The sequence below is a fragment of the Zalophus californianus genome, chromosome 10 (assembly GCF_009762305.2).
Source record: "Zalophus californianus isolate mZalCal1 chromosome 10, mZalCal1.pri.v2, whole genome shotgun sequence".
NCBI lineage: Eukaryota > Metazoa > Chordata > Mammalia > Carnivora > Otariidae > Zalophus > Zalophus californianus.
Window position 1 is genome coordinate 3,241,483 of NC_045604.1, and position 17,978 is coordinate 3,259,460.

A 17,978-nucleotide genomic window follows, 5' to 3' on the forward strand; every position below is an offset into this window, starting at 1 on the left:
AAATAATCCAGTTAAGAAATGCACAGGGGGCACCTGGGTGTCCCAGTAGGTTGGGCATCTGGTTCTTCCTTTCAGCTCCAGTCGTAATCTTGTAGGTCATGGTATCGAACCCTATGTTGGACTCCATGCTCAGTGGGGAGTCTCGTTATGATTCTCTCTTCTGCCCCTTCCCCCACCTTGCTGGTGCTCTCTCCCTCTAAAATAAATAAGTAAATCTTAAAAAAATGGGCAGAAGACATAAATAGACATTAGATATCTATCCAAGAGATTTAAAAATAGTGATTCAAAGGACATATGTATCCAGGTGTTTATAGTATCATCATCAACAATAGCCAAATTATGGAAGCAGCCCAAATGTCCATTGACTGATGAATGGATAAAGAAGATGTGGTGTGTATACACAATGGAATAGTATTCAGCCATAAAAAGAATGAAATCTTGCCATTTGCAATGATGTGGATGGAACTAGAGTGTATTATGCTAAGCAAAATAAATCAGAGAAAGCAGAATAACATTTCATTCATATGTGAATTTTAGAAACAAAACAGATGAACATAGGGAGAAAAAGAGAGAGGCAAGCCATAAAACAGGCTCTTAACTATAGAGAACAAACTGAAGGTTGATGGAGAGAGGTGCCTGGGGGATGGGCAGGGAATGGGTATTAAGGAGGGCACTTGTTGTGATGAGCACTGGGTGTTATATAAAAGTGATGAGCCATTAAATTCTAATCCGAAACTAATATTACAGGGTATGTTAACTAACTGGAATTTAAATAAAATCTTGAAAAAAAGAAAAAAAAAAGGAGAGGGTCCGAATGTGAGGTGGTAGCTGTGTTAACTGGCTTGGTTGTGAGCATCAAGTCACCCTGAGGAAGGCATTAGTTTTGTAAGCCCAGTGGCCTGTTATGCAATGGAGTTTCAGCTTTCCCAGAAGTGTCCTTCCAATTGAATCAGATAGACACCTCCTTGCACATCTAAAAGATGATCAAGAGTTATTCTCTTATCAAAGAAAACTTTGGCTAGAGATTTTAAGGAACTTTGTTGTCCTGCTATTGCTTTAGCAGCAGATTTTGTAATAATTTTAAGAATTAAGGAGAAGTGTTTGATCACAGCCTCATTTAAATTTATTTTAGTTTTTAGTTTTAGTTTTAGCCAGTTTGACCTCACATTATTTATTTTTAAAGCTACATTTCCCATAAACCTTCTACAATTATCTTTTCTTATATTCTATTTTGTCCTATGTTTTTCTTTAAAGAATTAACCTTGTTTTAGGACAAAATTAATTTCTTTATCTCAAAAAAAAAAGCATCTCCATTCCTTACACCTTTTCTGACTGTAAACACATCCTACTTTTCTGGTATATGAGGATATTTCCCATATGATTTCTAGTAGCTTTCATTACACATATTACTTAAAATTCTTAACCCTCATGAACTTTCTTTTCTATGAAAAACTAATAAGTGAGCCATTGTGAACTGTTTGTTCTAGCAGCATTTTTTAAACTTGAAAATTTATGAAGACATTTAAAATTTCTAGAAACGTGTGTCACCTGAATTCTGTAATTAACATTGACATACCCAAGTATTTAGTTTTTCTGTACTAAGCCTAATGTAGGGAAGCCTGTGTTTAGTAATGCATGCTCCAGGATTTTGTCTTATCTGGAAATGATCTAAACATTTAATGTCTTGAACTTAACTCAATTGTTTGACTTAGCAAAACTTGATTTTTAAATTATCAAAAATTTTGGAGCTATTTGGAAGTCTATCTACAAACCTTTAATCTTTTTCACAACCATTTAATTTAATTGTTCTTAACAATTATGTACAGATTACCCACAAAACTCATGAGGCATTAGAGGAAGTCAGCCAACATATATGTTTTGTTATTGTTGTTACAAGATAAGGTACCCTTATTCAGTTAGCAAAACAGGTAGAAATGTTATATTTAATGTTGAGAACTCTAAAAACATGTTTGTTTTAATTAAACCATCAATCTCAAACTAGCTTTTATATTAAATATTTTCCCATTCACACAAACTTGAACAACATTTGAGTCTGCTTCTATCTTTTTGAGTTTTAGAATGCCCAATCCTCACAACTGTTTGCGTTCAAGCCCAGTAAATAGCTCTTTCACAAATTAATTTTAGCAATGCCTTCCCGAGGCAGAAATGTATTTACAACACAGTATAAACAGATATGAACATACAAGAAGAACTTACAGCTTCTGTTTTTAAATTACTGACATCAAAAAGTGCAAAGTTCACTAATTATAAAAGTTGCATTTGAAGTATTGTTTTTTTGTTTGTTTTGGGCAGATGGAATAAATGAACATGATTTGACTAGATGCTAAAGATTTTTTTAAAAAGTATTTGTGGGAAAGACACTTAAGATTTGTATTTGTCCTTGGCAATTCAGGTTTTACTTCTTTTTTAAAAATTTTTTAAAAAGATTTCATTGATTTATTTAAAGACAGAATGAGCACAAGTGGGGGGGAGGGGCAGAGGGAGAATCTCAAGCTGACTCCAACCTGAGCTCAAAGCTATACATAGGGCTTAATTTCATGACCCTGAGATCATGATAAGAGCCAAAGTCAAGAGTCATTTTAACACACTGAGCCACTCAATTACCTGGGCAAGTCACCTTTTAAAAGGGCTTTCCCCTCTCATTTGTAGTTGGTAAGGATTATCTCCTTGAAATTTGCATTTGAAAGGAATTCCTGGAGAAGACCAGGCAGAACTCCGTATATTTACAATTGAAAGACACGGAAAATAAATTCAAGTCCTTTCTAGAAGGTCTTTTGATCTTTTAAGGCCAGAATGGTTAGAATACATATAGGATTTTCAGATAAAAGAGGATTGTTAGTTTTTGAATTCCTTTTGGAACCACACTTCTGGCCCCATAAAGACTAGATGTGTAAAACAAGAACAGCTGTTTTTAGTTTCTCAAAGAATTTCCCAATTGCCTGAAAGATATCAAAGGACTTGACACATCCATCCACGTATGAGAAAGTCTTCTTTTCCTCTGGGTACCTTTAGCTGAGGAGAGGAGGCCTAAAACATTTTCTATCAAGCTCTGAATATCAGCTTTTAATTTGGCCCAATTTTCTATTATGGAGTTATTAAATTTTTTAAAACTATTTTATCAGGATGTAGCTGGGACAAACGGTAAAGAATTCTGGCAGTACAACCTTATGGACCCAAGAGGCATCCACAAAGATACCACTTTTACCAGATCTAGAGCCACCCCCCAAGATCACCAAAGAAAGAACCAACAACCTGCATATCCCAGGCAGCAGAAAGCCACAAACCATGTTCTTAGAATGTCAAAGGAGATGAGCAAGAAGGAAATAGTTATTTCAGAAAAGCATTAGTAGTCAATGGGTTTGGATTTGGAAAGGAAGGACTAGCGTGAACTTTTATTTCCCTGACTACTGGGCTCAGGAAGTAATCTATTTAAAACAATTCTGGAGGACCCTCTCTAGGTTGAAGAACTATTTTGCTGTGGCCCTTTGTTCAGTCTTTGACCAAGGAGTGGAAGATTTCTGAGGAGGATCACCTGTAACCTCAGGAGGTTTTGTTAGAAAGGGAGCAGCGTCTTCAGAGTGGAGACTGAGATGGAAACGAGACAGTGAGTCCCCAGGCGAGGAAGGGTAGAGGGGCATTAGGAGCTATATCAGCCTTTCTCTTTTCTCTTAGGCACCTGTTGTATTTTAGATTTTTTATCAGCTTTTTTTGTAACGAATCTTTCAGTGAGACTATTTTGGAATCTTGATGCTTCTTGGAATTTTCTGCATGCCAATTAATATCGGCGTCCATTTCTGTTTATTGAATTTGGGAACCCTTACTTTCAAGTGCACTTCCTTTATGAACAACGGTCTAAGTGGAATGTTCCCCATAGGGGCCACTGTAACTCTAGGTTATTTTTAATAATTTCTTTTTAATCTTGCTCCATGAGTACAACTTCCAGGACTCTACTTCTTAGACATGGACTGAGTGGCTGCCCCAGAAGATGGCACACTTGGCTGTTTAGAATTTAAGAACACCCATTAAATAAGCTTCTGGGTTTCCTGGAGCTGCAGTAATACCTACAAGGGACAGTTTGTGGGACTGGGCTGTGCATATGTTACAGTGTACCTTGTTGCTCAGAAGTTTTCTTGAGGTTGGCAGGTGACCTAGTGTCAATCTAACCAGTTTGGTGACCGACTTATCCTATCCCAGGGGGCTTCTGGAGGTGGCAAGGGCTCTAACAGCCTTTCAGTGTTTGATGTGCACCCACCAACTTTGGGGCTGTTTGACCTCTGAGATCCCACTAGTAACAGCCTTTATTTATACAGACTGATTGGCTCTGATGGAAAGAAAAATTTACTGACACTGACTGGTTAAGGTCACATTTCTCGTGGGGTTAAATTCGTTAGATTGGGTATGAAGCCCAGTGTGGGAACTCACTTCATGACATCATTTTGGACTTACAATTTTATAACAGGAAGTGCCTCATGGTGACCTGTCTTCATTCTCTTGCCCCTCCACCAGCAGAGCTGCTCTTGGTACCTAACTCACTAGCCTGCCTGGGACAGAGAGTGGGGCACTAGCTCTGTTCTGGTCCAATCTCATCCTCAGCCAAGTGCTTTGTTTTTCAGTTTGGGGATTGGGCCTTCTAAGGGTTCCCACCTTTCCCTCAGCAGATGGAACCTCTTATTCTGGCACAGGGTGTGGTACTCTCCTTCCTCAACTGGTCCTTCCCCCCAGCTGCAGTGTGGCTTCACCTGTGCCCTGAGGCAATTCCCTGCCTTCTCACCCTGGGTTAAGGATTCTTCCTGTGTGGGAGATGGTGGCCTTCCTGACCTTCTCAGGCAGCAACTGATCTCAGTCCACAGGCTTGCACTAGGAGAAAACAGTTCTCTGGTCTGTATCCTGGATTCCAGCTTGTCAGGAACCCCTGGTGAGGTCAAGGGAAAAAAGGCCTGGAGATACAGAGAATTTCCTGAGTCTCTTGACTCTTGGGGGCTCCAGGTACTCATGCTAACCTTCAGTCATTTGTTAACAATTTTAGCTGCCTTATAGAGCATCTGTCCCAAGAAAGCAAGGGTTTGCATACCCTATAACCTCAGAGAAGTCTGTCTTTCCCTAGATTTTGGGTTAACAATTTTCCCTGATCCTTCAGCTCTGATGGATTCAAGAGACATGATTTTGATTATCCTGCTTTTCAAAATCTTAACTATGGGAGTGACTCTTTCTATATTCCAATCTACCCTTTCCAAAAAAATACTATCTTTCTAACATTAGCTTGAGATTACTTCTGTTTACTTGTTAGCCAAGAAATAATAAGACAAATAGCTCAAACACATTTATCCAGATGATATAAAGCACAAACACATTTTGAAGAGCCTTTAAACACTTAAGAACACCATGAAAGAGGAAGGTCATCATGTCTGGGAGAGGCCAGGTCATAGTAAGACAAGCATGGAACATTCAAGCAGGAACAGTAAGAAGGAAATCTGGATACATGATTCTAGAACACTCTACTAACCCCACTTCCTATAAATTCTCATGGTTTTGTATGACAAGGATAGGAGATTTACAGTGGGAATCTCTGTGTAAACTTCCTGATCATTAGCATATTTCTTTATTCTCACGATAAAATGTGTAGGATTCTCATTTCATCAAGTAGGATTACAACTAACACTTTGTGATGCTTAAAAAATTTTTGTGTTGAAGATCTCCATAATAATTAAGAGTAATTGGATCCCAGAACTGAATTATTCAATCATTCAGAAATAATCATTGAGCACCTACCACTTGCCAGGCCCTTTGTTAGATGTGGGGATCACGAGGGGGTAGAAACAACTGAGGCCAAACAGTGAGTCAAGATTCTGAGTGGGCAAACATCAGCAAGCATCACTTCTTTAGAATATATTGTTTCCAGCAGACATGTGTTTGTCTAGAGTCTGCAGATTATAATAAAACTGAGCACACCAAAATGCATAGTTCTTTATGGTTTTTCTTCCCAAATAGACTAAAACCTCCTTGCATAAAGTGATTGCTCTGTGAACACTCTATTTTCATGAGTGTAGCATGGTGCTTGGATCAAGGCAGGTGCTAAGTGACTGGTGAAAGAATATATATTAATGCAGGTCTGACTGAAGGGGGTATTCTTCAGATGTTTCAATGTCTTGTGGTCTCTGTGATGGCTACTGGCCCCTCCCTAAGAATAATGGCAGACTGGTCATTGCTGATACTGTTACATAGGAAATCATGAGGGAATCTGGACAAGCAAATAGAGCAACTGTTAAAAAGAAACCCAGAGGCCTAAAATGGCACCTTGGGCCAGACCATGTCCCCAAATCTTGCCTAGTCCCTAACTTAACTACGGTTCCCACCTTCCCAGAAATGTTCACCTGTCAGTGAAGAATTCTCTGGTCAGCACCAGTGAGGTATTCTGTCATGTGGGTCCTCTCCACCCCCAAGGAGGGGAGGTCATCTGCATGGTAAGATCCCCTGTTCTCCCAATTAAGGGAAGGTGACCTTCCCTGAAACACTCCTTTCTCTTGTTTTGCCAAGTTCCTTCCTATACAAACTTCTCATTTGCACCACTCCTCAGAGCTCCCCTCTATCTGCCAGATGGATGCTGCCCCATTCTTGAATCACTTAATAAAACCAACTAGATCTTCAAATTTACCTGGTTGATTTTGTTTTTTAACACAAGTGGTGAGAAGCAAGAGATGTGCATGAACTGTGGTGGGGGTGAGATAGGAATGTAAATAAATGGAGGGAGTCACAAGGGCAGGAGGGACAGAGTGACAACAGCATCCAGGGCTGGGTTTTGGGAAGCCATGTGTTTTCATGGGTTACTGTCTGGGTGAGAAGGAAAGGCACAAGAGGTAGGGTCACTTTTCCATGCAGCACAGGACTCATTCTGTAGCAACTGAATTAGGGAATGTGGAGATGGATGGAAGCTGGTGACAGGAAGAAGCTGGAAGCCAGAGAGGAGAGTCCGACCAGGAGGGGAAGTGAGAGTCTGAGTAGGTGTCCAGGGTTGAGGGAGGAGCACATATGCATTGTCGCAGAGACCCAGGGAAGCCTTCTGTGTGGAGAAGGAAGTCAGAAGAGAGGTGCTGTGTGTGGGGTAGGTTTGCTAGAACAGACATCAAAGACCTACTTTCTAAGAGAGAGAAAGAACATCTGCAAGTACAATGCTGTTCCTGCAACTTGTGTTGCTGGTGGTTCTCCTCCCAGGTGGTGACAGTGAAGATGGTGAGAACTCTGGCCCTGCCCTGTGGGTGCATGTGTGTGTGTGATGTGTGTACACATGCCTATGTGTCTCTATGTGTGCAAGTATGTATGAGTTTGTGTATTTGTGTATAGGTGTGCAACTCTGTGTGTGTCTATGTATGTGCAGACACACAGAGTTGTGTGTGGTGTGTACCTGTGGGTGTGTGTCTGTATGTCTGTGTTTGCATATGTACATATGTGTGTCTCTGTGTCTGTATACATGTGTGTATTTGTATCTGTGTATGTTTGTGTAAGAGTGTGTAAAATTTTGTTACTTTGTAAATGTGTTTGTTTGTGAGTGTATGTGACCATTTGTGGAGTGGGTCCCCACCATATAGCTGGGGAGGGAGAGTGTCAGCCTGGTTCCTTCCTGAGCATCCCTGACCCCAGTGCCCTGTGCTCTTCTGAAGGATGGGTACAAAGTTCAGGGCTCTGGGGCAGCACATGTCTCCTGAGACAACTATGGCTTCCTGTCCTCCAGATGTTGGTTCCTGTCCCTGGCACCTTCTTCTCCATTCTCTTTCCTTCCCAATGATTCCCTCTTCCTCAGTCTGTCTGTCCTTTCCCCACAGCCTTCCAGGAGCCGATCGCCTTCCAAATTATCCTGACCATATCTTTTTACAACCATTCCTGGACACAAAATCTGGGTTCAGCTTGGCTGGATGAGCTGCAGACTCATGGCTGGGACAACAAGACTGGTGCTCTCATTTTCCTTTGGCCTTGGTCCAGGGGCAACTGGAACACTGAGCAGCTGATGAAAGTGGAAAAGTTATTGTACACATACTCCATTGGATTTCGTCAGGTGTTTCAAGACCATGTCAGACACTGGCAGCTTGAATGTAAGTTCAGTTCCCTCAGGGAAGGAGGGATGGAGGTGGCAAGTGTGTGTGTGTCTCCTTGAGTTCCTTCTTCCTCTAGGAAAGAGCCTCCACTAGCTTCTGAAACTCAGGTTTCCCTATCATAAATCTGAATCACAACCTCTGGGCAGGGGGTAGAAGCCAGACCCGGATTCTTGAAAAGCTTCATATCTTCTGCTACTTCCCACTCCTCTCATTGACCACAGGCTGTGCTCTCCTGTCTCCCCCTAGTGTCTCCCATGGCCATCACTTTCCCTGGCCTCCAACCAGGCACCCTCTTTTCCCTCACTCTGTGACTGACTCCTTGAACTGTACTTTTCTCCCCATTCAATCCCATCAACAAATTCTGTCTATGCTTTCCCTGTACCGCACTGCAGTCCCTTCACCCTAGATTGTTTTTTATCCCCAGCTCTCGTGCTGTGCCCTTCCCTATTCTCTGCCCACATCATTCATGTCTCTCCTCCAACATTTTTTCCTTCCTCTATCATTCACCTCTTCCTCTGCCTCCAGTGACCACCACTTCCTCTTTGTGTGAGCCTCCCATCAAACCAAACTGTGCTCCATTCCCTCCAATCCCCAGAACTTTCACCTCTGCTTCTGCCCTCCAGGGATTCCACTAATCTCATTTCATCTCCTTCACTCCCCTTGTCCTATAACTCTCAACTTCTCTTCCCCAGATCCCTTCCAGGTACAGCTCGCAGAAGGCTGTAAGCTACACACTGGGGAAGCATCAGTAGGATTTGTGCGGATTGCTTATCAAGGGGCAGATCTCATGAGCTTCCAGAACATGACATGGTGGCCATCTCCAAAGGGAGGAAGTAGGGCTCATCATGTCTGCAAACTATTCAATCAGTACCATGTGACGAATGAGGAAATACACACACTCTTTACTGACTCCTGCCCCCAGTTCCTCTTGAGTCTTCTTGATGCAGGGAAGGAAGATATCCAGCGACAAGGTCAGTCCTGCTCCCTCCCTCCATGAATTCTCTACTCTGCATTCATAAATTTACACCATTCCTTCAAAGAAGGAGCCAAGAGGGAGATGGGGGTTGGTGACAGGTTTGAAGAGGTAAAAAGATGTGTCTATCTAAAGTGATGTGAAGATCTACCTTCTCAGTCTGTGAATACCTGTCTTGTGTCTGCAGAGAGGCCAGAGGCCTGGCTGTCCACTGGCCCCAGTCCCGGTCCCGGCCGTCTGCTGCTGGTGTGCCACGTCTCTGGCTTCCACCCAAAGCCTGTGTGGGTGATGTGGATGCGAGGTGAGAAGGAGCAACAGGGCACCCAGCGAGGTGACGTCCTGCCCCTTGCTGATGGGACGTGGTATCTTCAGACATCCTTGGATGTGAAAGCCAGTGGGGCAGCTGGCCTGTCATGCCGAGTGAGACATAGCAGTCTAGGAGGCCAGGACATGGTCCTCCACTGGGGTGAGAAGGAACTGGGACCCACCTGGGAAAGGAGGTGGTTGGTCTTAGAGCAGAGTGTGAGAGCCAGATGAAAATTTGGGTTGCTAGGGATTCCAGACCAAAAATGACTAAAATCAGTAAACCAAGGAATGGAGAACTAAGGGTGGGAGCCCTCTAGATGTTGGAGGATGGAGGGGTTGGGTGAAGGGTCCATCTCAGGAGGAATGGGAGAAGTGAAAGGAGGAAGGGCGGTTGGTGAGGCAGAGGATGATAGGAGCAGAGTGGACCAGGGAGGTGCAGTTCAACTTGGGTTGGATGGGAAATGACACCCTTTGTGCACCAAACCCACAGAGCAGCCCCACTCCATGGGCTTGGTCTTCCTGGCAGTAATAGTGCCCCTGGTGCTTCTGGCAGGTCTGGCATTGTGGCTCTGGAAGCGCTGGTGAGTCTCTGGAGCCACCTTCCTCCTCTTTCCCATGCATCTCCCTACCTTTCAGTCTGTCCTCAGCCCTCCTGCTCCTACTGCTCTTCCCTCCTGCAGTCCTCACCTCTGCTTGCTGCAGAGTGACTCCTCTGTTCCTCCCAGGAAAACACACTGGAGACCTCAGTGCACTGGCTTCCCTTTGGAGTGAGATCCCAGCAGCCCAGGCTCCAGGATTTATCTAAACCCAGCTCAGCGGTGATGTCCTTGCAACTCTCTACGTGCAATTTTGTCTTTCACTTCTGCTTAATTATCTGTTGTCACTATAAGTTCAGTGTAATTTAGTGGGATTTGTTGTTGTGACCTGATTCTGGGACTTTAAAATTCAAAATTTAACTCTGGTGGAATAAAGTCCCAGAACCTCCACGGGACATCAGGCATCAAATGTCAGTTCCTCGAGAGCCTTCCCTGATTTACTAGTGGAAGCAGTCTCTGCTTGGTGAAAATTTCCTCAATTTTTAGTTGCACTTTGGCAAATCTATTTCTGACCCCACCCCGTATTGTCCCCTGTGAAGTCCCTTTTCTCCTTTTAATACTTAGACCTGTTGAGATCAAAGTCCATGTTTTTTTTTTTTTTTTTTAACTTTTTGGTACGGTGTCTAACCTACATGGAATATGTCCTCAATAAAAATCTGTGTTGAATATATGCCACATTTATAGCTTTTTCTGTTTCTTTTACTTCCTGACATGTTTGTAGTAGTTGAGATGTTTGATGCTTTTCTTGTTAAAAGTCTTTTTTTTTTGGCCGAGGGACTTCACATTCTCATAGTTCCTTGTGTCAATTCTGAGACTGAGGAGAAACACAGTTTTACCTGTGACCATTCGAGTTATTTAACTGTAGACATCTATTGGAGTGGACCTGTTGCTCCAAGTATTCTGAATAAAAAGAGGAAGGCAGGATGCTTGCTGTTTGTGAGGCTCAGGGATAGCCACAGAGTTGTCACACTGGGGCTTGTTAGAAATATAGGGTCTTGGTCTCAGCTGAGAGTCACTGAATCACAATTTGCATTTTAGCAAAACCAGCAAGGGATTCACAGAGGCATAAAATATGAGAGGCACTGATATAGGTGATACCTGGGAGGTATCAGGGCAAGTGTGTCCCTGAACAGAAAAGAGATGGTCCAGGAAAGAAAACAAGAGTGCTATGGTCAGGAAGGAATGGGGATCCAACAAGGACCATGCATTCAGTGCTTCCTGGCATTCATGGCTACTGTGTTATAGTCACTGAAGGCACAGATATTGAGCCATTGTTTCTGGGGGAAATCTGGGGTTGGGTTTCTGAGAGCCTCTGCTTACAATACTTTCCAACTGGTGAGTACACAGCCTGGATTCATGTGTGTTTCTGTGTAAAGACAGCTTCTTTTTTTTTAAATTTTACTTTATTATGTTATGTTAGTCACCGCACAATACATCATTAGTTTTTGATGTAGTGATCCATAATTCATTGTTTTCATATAACACCCAGTGCTCCACACAGAACGTGCCCTCCTTAATACCCATCACCTGGCTAAACCATCCCCCCACCCGCCTCCCCTCTAGAACCCTCAGTTTGTTTCTCAGAGTCCATAGTCTCTCATGGTTCATCTCTCTCTCCAATTAAAGACAGCTTCTTAATATATATGTATTTCCAAATAATTCATCGTGTGGCATATTTCCCTATCCTGAAATACTAGCTCAGAAGTGTAACATTTCCCAGCTTGGGTACTGTGATCATCAGTGTCTTTGGTTTTAGCCCCACAGCTATTGCCTGTGGTGCTTTTAGAAACAAATAGACAAGAAACAGTCATCATCTCATAAATCCACAAGTATAATTTCTTTCTCCCCTTTTCTGTGGGGTTACCCTAGTGTCCTAGATGTTACTTTAGCGCTCTCTGGCTCCATATAGATGTCATGAATGTCTTATTTCTTTTCCTGGATTTACTGCATTGATAATTCATCACCTCTCACCTCATGGCCCACACCTCTGCATAGGGAGCCTGAGTGAGCCTTACCTGCACAAGTGTTTTGTCATGAGGCACATCTGACCCTCTTGTGCTTAGGACACCAGTCAGCCCTGAAGCTCTGGGCTTCAGGGCCTTTTTAAACACTGAAATCACCAGGAAAGAGCATGTAATTCAGAAAATGTGACACCAAATGGGCCATGAGCAAGACAAGTGTTTACAGTGTGTGATTTAACACGGGAAGGCTGAGGGGCACATGGCTCAGCCTCACCAGTCAACACATAAAGTGGGTGACACATTTCAGGTCTCTCTCCTTGCCTCTTTGAAGAGCGGTGAGCACATGTGTCTGGGGGCTACAAATCAACATCAGCAGGTAGGCCAATCAGCACAGACAGACTCCATGAATAATGAAGACAGACCCTTTGTGACTGATGACCCCCATTCAGAGGGAATGGAAACATCCATGGCTATACTTCAGTTACTCTTGGTTTCATTAATTAACTCAGCAAACCATTCTCAAGCCTGGCCATGTAGCTGGGACATCTTGAATGTCAAGTAGTAGGGGAGGGAAAGGTCTTCTATGTCCCCAGAGATTGAACACTTTGCTTTCCTGATTTGTTTACCTTTGTTTGTTTCTATTTTCTTTTTTCTTTTTAATTTTTTATTGTTATGTTAATCACCATACATTACATCATTAGTTTTTGATGTAGTGTTCCATGATTCATTGTTTGTGCATAAGACCCAGTGCTCCACGCAGAATGTGCCCTCTTTAATACCCATCACCAGGCTAACCCATCCCCCCATGCCCCTCCCCTCTAGAACCCTCAGTTTGTTTTTCAGAGTCCATCGTCTCTAATGGTTCATCTCCCCCTCTGACTTACTCCCCTTCATTCTTCCCCTCCTGCTATCTTCTTCTTCTTCTTCTTTTTTCCTAACATATATTGCATTATTTGTTTCAGAAGTACAGATCTGTGATTCAACAGTCTTGTACAATTCACAGCGCTCACCATAGCACATGCCCTCCCCAATGTCTATCACCCAGCCACCCAATCCCTCCCACCCCCCCCACTCCAGCAACACTCAGTTTGTTTCCTGAGATTAAGAATTCCTCATATCAGTGAGGTCATATGATACATGTCTTTCTCTGATTGACTTATTTCACTCAGCATAACACCCTCCAGTTCCATCCACGTCGTTGCAAATGGCAAGATCTCATTCCTTTTGATGGCTGCATAATATTCCATCGTGTATATATACCACCTCTTCTTTATCCATTCATCTGTCGATGGACATCTTGGCTCTTTCCACAGTTTGGCTATTGTGGACATTGCTGCTATAAACATCGGGGTGCACCTACCCCTTCGGATCCCTACATTTGTATCTTTGGGGTAAATACCCAGTAGTGCAATTGCTGGGTCGTATGGTAGCTCTATTTTCAACTGTTTGAGGAACCTCCATACTGTTTTCCAGAGTGGTTGCACCAGCTTGCATTCCCACCAACAGTGTAGGAGGGTTCCCCTTTCTTTGCATCCCTGCCAACAACTGTCATTTCCTGACTTGTTAATTTTAGCCATTCTGACTGGTGTGAGGTGGTATCTCATTGAGGTTTTGATTTGGATTTCCCTGATGCTGAGCAATGTTGAGCACTTTTTCATGTGTCTGTTGAGTTTGTTAAGTTCTTTATAGATTTTGGATACTAGCCCTTTATCTGATATGTCATTTGCAAATATTTTCTCCCATTCTGTCGGTTGTCTTTTGGTTTTGTGGACTGTTTCTTTTGCTGTGCAAAAGCTTTTTATCTTGATGAAGTCCCAATAGTTCATTTTTGCCCTTGCTTCTCTTGCCTTTGGCAATGTTTCTAGGAAGAAGTTGCTGTGACTGAGGTCGGAGAGGTTGCTGCCTGTGTTCTCCTATAGGATTTTGATGGACTCCTGTCTCACATTGAGGTCTTTCAACCATTTGGAGTCTATTTTTGTGTGTGGTGTAAGGAAGTGGTCCAGTTTCATTCTTCTGCATGTGGCTGTCCAATTTTCCCAACACCATTTGTTGAAGAGACTGTCTTTTTTCCATTGGACATTCTTTCCTGCTTTGTCGAAGATTAATTGACCATAGAGTTGAGGGTCCATTTCTGGGCTCTCGATTCTGTTCCATTGATCTATGTGTCTGTTTTTGTGCCAGTACCATACTGTCTTGATGATGACAACTTTGTAATAGAGCTGGAAGTCCGGAATTGTGATGCCGCCAGCTCTGCTTTTCTTTGTCAACATTCCTCTGGCTATTCGGGGTCTCTTCTGGTTCCATACAAATTTCAGGATTATTTGTTCCATTTCTTTGACAAAAGTGGAGGTATTTTGATGGGGATTGCATTGAATGTGTCGATTGCTCTAGAAAGAATTGACATCTTCATAATGTTTGTTCTTCCAATCCATGAGCATGGAACGTTTTTCCATTTCTTTGAGTCTTCCTCAATTTCTTTCATGAGTATTTTATAGTTTTCTGAGTACAGATCCTTTGCCTCTTTGGTTAGATTTATTCCTAGGTATCTTATGGTTTTGGGTGCAATTGTAAATGGGATTGACTCCCTTAATTAGTCTCTCTTCTGTCTTGTTGTTGGTGTATAGGAATGCCACTGATTTCTGTGCATTGATTTTATATCCTGCTACTTTACTGAATTCCTGTATGAGTTCTAGCAGTTTTGGGCTGGAGTCTTCTGAGTTTTCCACATACAGTATCATATCTGCAAAGAGTGAGAGTTTCACTTCCTCTTTGCCGATTTTGATGCCTTTGATTTCTTTTTGTTGTCTGATTCCTGTGGCTAGGACTTCTAACACTATGTTGAATAGCAGTGGTGATAGTGGATATACCTGCCGCGTTCCTGACCTTAGGGGGAAAGCTCTCAGTTTTCCCCCATTGAGAATGATATTTGCTGTAGGTTTTTCATAGATGGCTTTTATGATATTGAGGTATGTACCTTCTATCCCTATACTCTGAAGAGTTTTGATCAAGAAAGGATACTGTACTTTGTCAAATGCTTTTTCTGCATCTATTGAGAGGATCATATGATTCTTGTTCTTCCTTTGTTAATGTATTGTATCATGTTGATTGATTTGCGGATGTTGAACAAACCTTGCAGCCCAAGGATAAATCCCACTTGGTCGTGGTGAATAATCCTTTTAATGTACTGTTGGATCCTATTGGCTAGTATTTTGGTGAGAATTTTTGCATCCATGTTCATCAAGGATATTGGTCTGTAGTTCTTTTTGATGGGGTCTTTGTCTGGTTTTGGGATCAAGGTAATGGTGGCCTCATAAAATGAATTTGGAAGTTTTCCTTCCGTTTCTCTCTTTTGGAACAGTTTGAGGAGAATAGGTATAAATTCTTCATTAAATGTTTGGTAGAATTCCCCTGGGAAGCCATCTGGCCCTGGGCTTTTGTTTGTTGGGAGATTTTTGATGACTGCTTCAATTTCCTTAGTGGTTATAGGTCTGTTCAGGTTTTCTATTTCTTCCTGGTTCAATTTTGGTAGTTGATACATCTCTAGGAATGCACCCATTTCTTCCAGGTTATCTAATTTGCTGGCATAGAGTTGCTCATAATATGTTCTTATAATTGTTTGTATTTCTTTGGTGTTGGTTGTGATCTCTCCTCTTTCATTCATGATTTTGTCGATTTGGGTCATTTCTCTTTTCTTTTGGATAAGTCTGGCCAGGGGTTTATCAGTCTTCTTAATTCTTTCCAAGAACCAGGTCCTAGTTTCGTTGATCTGTTCTACTGTTCTTTTGGTTTCTATTTCATTGATTTCTGCTCTGATCTTTATTATTTCTCTTCTCCTGTTGGGTTTAGGCTGTATTTGCTGTTTTTTTCTAGCTCCTTTAGGTGTAGGGTTAGGTTGTGTATTTGAGACCTTTCTTGTTTCTTGAGAAAGGCTTGTATTGCTATATACTTTCCTCTCAGGACTGCCTTTGCTGTATCCCAAAGATTTTGAACAGTTGTGTTTTCATTTTCATTGGTTTCCATGAATTTTTTTTAATTCCTCTTTAATTTCCTGGTTGACCCATTCATTTTTAGTAGGATGCTCTTTAGCCTCCATGTATTTGAGTTCTCTCTGATTTTCCTCTTGTGATTGAGTTCTAGTTTCAAAGCATTGTGGTCTGAAAATATGCAGGGAATAATCCCAAACTTTTGGTATCGGTTGAGACCTGATTTGTGACCTAGGATGTGATCAGTTCTGGAGAATGTTCCATGGGCACTAGAGAAGAATGTGTATTCCGTTGCTTTGGGATGGAATGTTCTGAATATGTCTGTGAAGTCCATTTGGTCCAGTGTGTCATTTAAAGACTTTATTTCTTTGTTGATCTTTTGCTTAGATGATCTGTCCATTTCAGTGAGGGGGGTGTTAAAGTCCCCCACTATTATTGTATTGTTGTCAATGTGTTTCTTTGTTTTTGTTATTAATTGCCTTATATAATTTGCTGCTCCCATGTTAGGGGCATAGATATTTACAACTGTTAGATCTTCTTGTTGGATAGACCCTTTAAGTAGGATATAGTGTCCTTCTTCATCTCTTATTACAGTCTTTGGTTTAAAATCTAATTTGTCTGATATAAGAATTGCCACCCCAGCTTTCTTTTGGTGTCCTTTAGCACGGTAAATGGTTTTCCACCCCTTCACTTTCAATCTGGGGGTGTCTTTCGGTCTAAAATGAGTCTCTTGCAGACAGGATATGGATGGGTTTTGTTTTTTAATCCAATCTGATAGCCTGTGTCTTTTGATTGGGGCATTTAGCCCATTGACATTCAGGGTAACTTTTGAAAGATAGGAATTTAGTGCCATTGTATTGCCTGTAAGGTGACAGTTACTCTATATTGTCTGTGTTCCTTTCTGGTCTATGCTGCTTTTAGGCTCTCTCTTTGCTTAGAGGACCCCTTTCAATATTTCTTGGAGGGCTGGTTTCGTGTTTGCAAATTCCTTTAGTTTTTGTTTGTCCTGGAAGCTTTTTATCTCTCCTTCTATTTTCAATGAGAGCCTAGCTGGATATAGTATTCTTGGCTGCATATTTTTCTCGTTTAGTGCTCTGAAGATATCATGGCAGTCCTTTCTGGCCTGCCAGGTCTCTGTGGATAGGTCTGTTGCCAGTCTAATGTTTCTACCATTATAGGTTACATATCTCTTCTCCCGAGCTTCTTTCAAGATTTTCTCTTTGTCTCTGAGACTCATAAGTTTTACTATTCGATGTCAGGGTGTTGACCTATTTTTATTGATTTTGAGAGGGGTTCTCTGTGCCTCCTGGATTTTAATGCCTGTTTCCTTCCCCACATTAGGGAAGTTCTCTGCTATAATTTGCTCCAATATACCTTCTGCCCATCTCTCTCTTTCTTCTTCTTCTGGGATCCCGATTATTCTATTGTTGTTTTGTCTTATCGTATCGCTTATCTCTCAAATTCTGCCCTCGTGATCCTGTAGTTGTTTCTCTCTCTTTTTCTCAGCCTCTTTTTTTTCCATCATTTTGTCTTCTATATTGCTGATTCTCTCTTCTGCCTCATTTATCCTAGCAGTTAGTGCCCCCATTTTTGATTGCACCTCATTAATAGCCTTTTTGATTTCGACTTGGTTAGATTTTAGTTCTTTTATTTCTCCAGAAAGGTTTCTCAAATAACTTCCATGCTTTTTTCAAGCCAAGTTAGTATCTTTAAAATCATGATTCTGAAGTCTAGGTCCGACATCACACTAATGTCCCTATTGGATAGGTCTTTGGCAAACGGTACTACCACTTTTTCTTTTTGTTGAGGTGATTTTTTTCGTCTTGTCATTTTGTCCAGAGGAGAATAGATGAATGAGAGAACAAAATGCTAACAGGTTAACAACGACCCCAGAAAATATACTCTAAACAAATCAGAGAAAACCTTAAACCAGGGGAAAAGAAAGGGAAAGAAAGAAAAAAGAAAGAGGGAAAAAAAAGATAAAGATAAAAACAAGCAAAAACAGAAACAAACAAAAAAAACCAGAATATGATCAAATATGATCAGGCTGG

General features: G+C 41.7%; 1 protein-coding gene across 1 annotated transcript; it reads left to right on the forward strand.

Annotated features, from left to right (window-relative positions):
• Window positions 1–7,084: 7,084 nt before the first annotated feature.
• Window positions 7,085–10,595, forward strand: LOC113932426 (T-cell surface glycoprotein CD1a-like). The gene is made up of 6 exons (XM_027611577.2): window positions 7,085–7,248; window positions 7,839–8,105; window positions 8,801–9,079; window positions 9,269–9,547; window positions 9,878–9,968; window positions 10,113–10,595. Exons 1-6 carry the CDS (start codon window positions 7,188–7,190, stop codon window positions 10,156–10,158), a joined length of 1,023 nt encoding a protein of 340 aa, XP_027467378.1. The 5' UTR covers window positions 7,085–7,187; the 3' UTR covers window positions 10,159–10,595.
• The last annotated feature ends 7,383 nt before the right edge of the window (window positions 10,596–17,978 follow it).

Excerpts from the sequence above, each read along its gene's own strand:
- LOC113932426 (XM_027611577.2), top strand. The coding sequence starts at position 7,188 with ATGCTGTTCCTGCAACTTGTGTTGCTGGTGGTTCTCCTCCCAGGTGGT. Across the intron at positions 9,080-9,268 it reads GGAAGATATCCAGCGACAAG|AGAGGCCAGAGGCCTGGCTG; the intron begins GTCAGTCCTGCT and ends TTGTGTCTGCAG. Across the intron at positions 9,548-9,877 it reads GGACATGGTCCTCCACTGGG|AGCAGCCCCACTCCATGGGC; the intron begins GTGAGAAGGAAC and ends CCAAACCCACAG.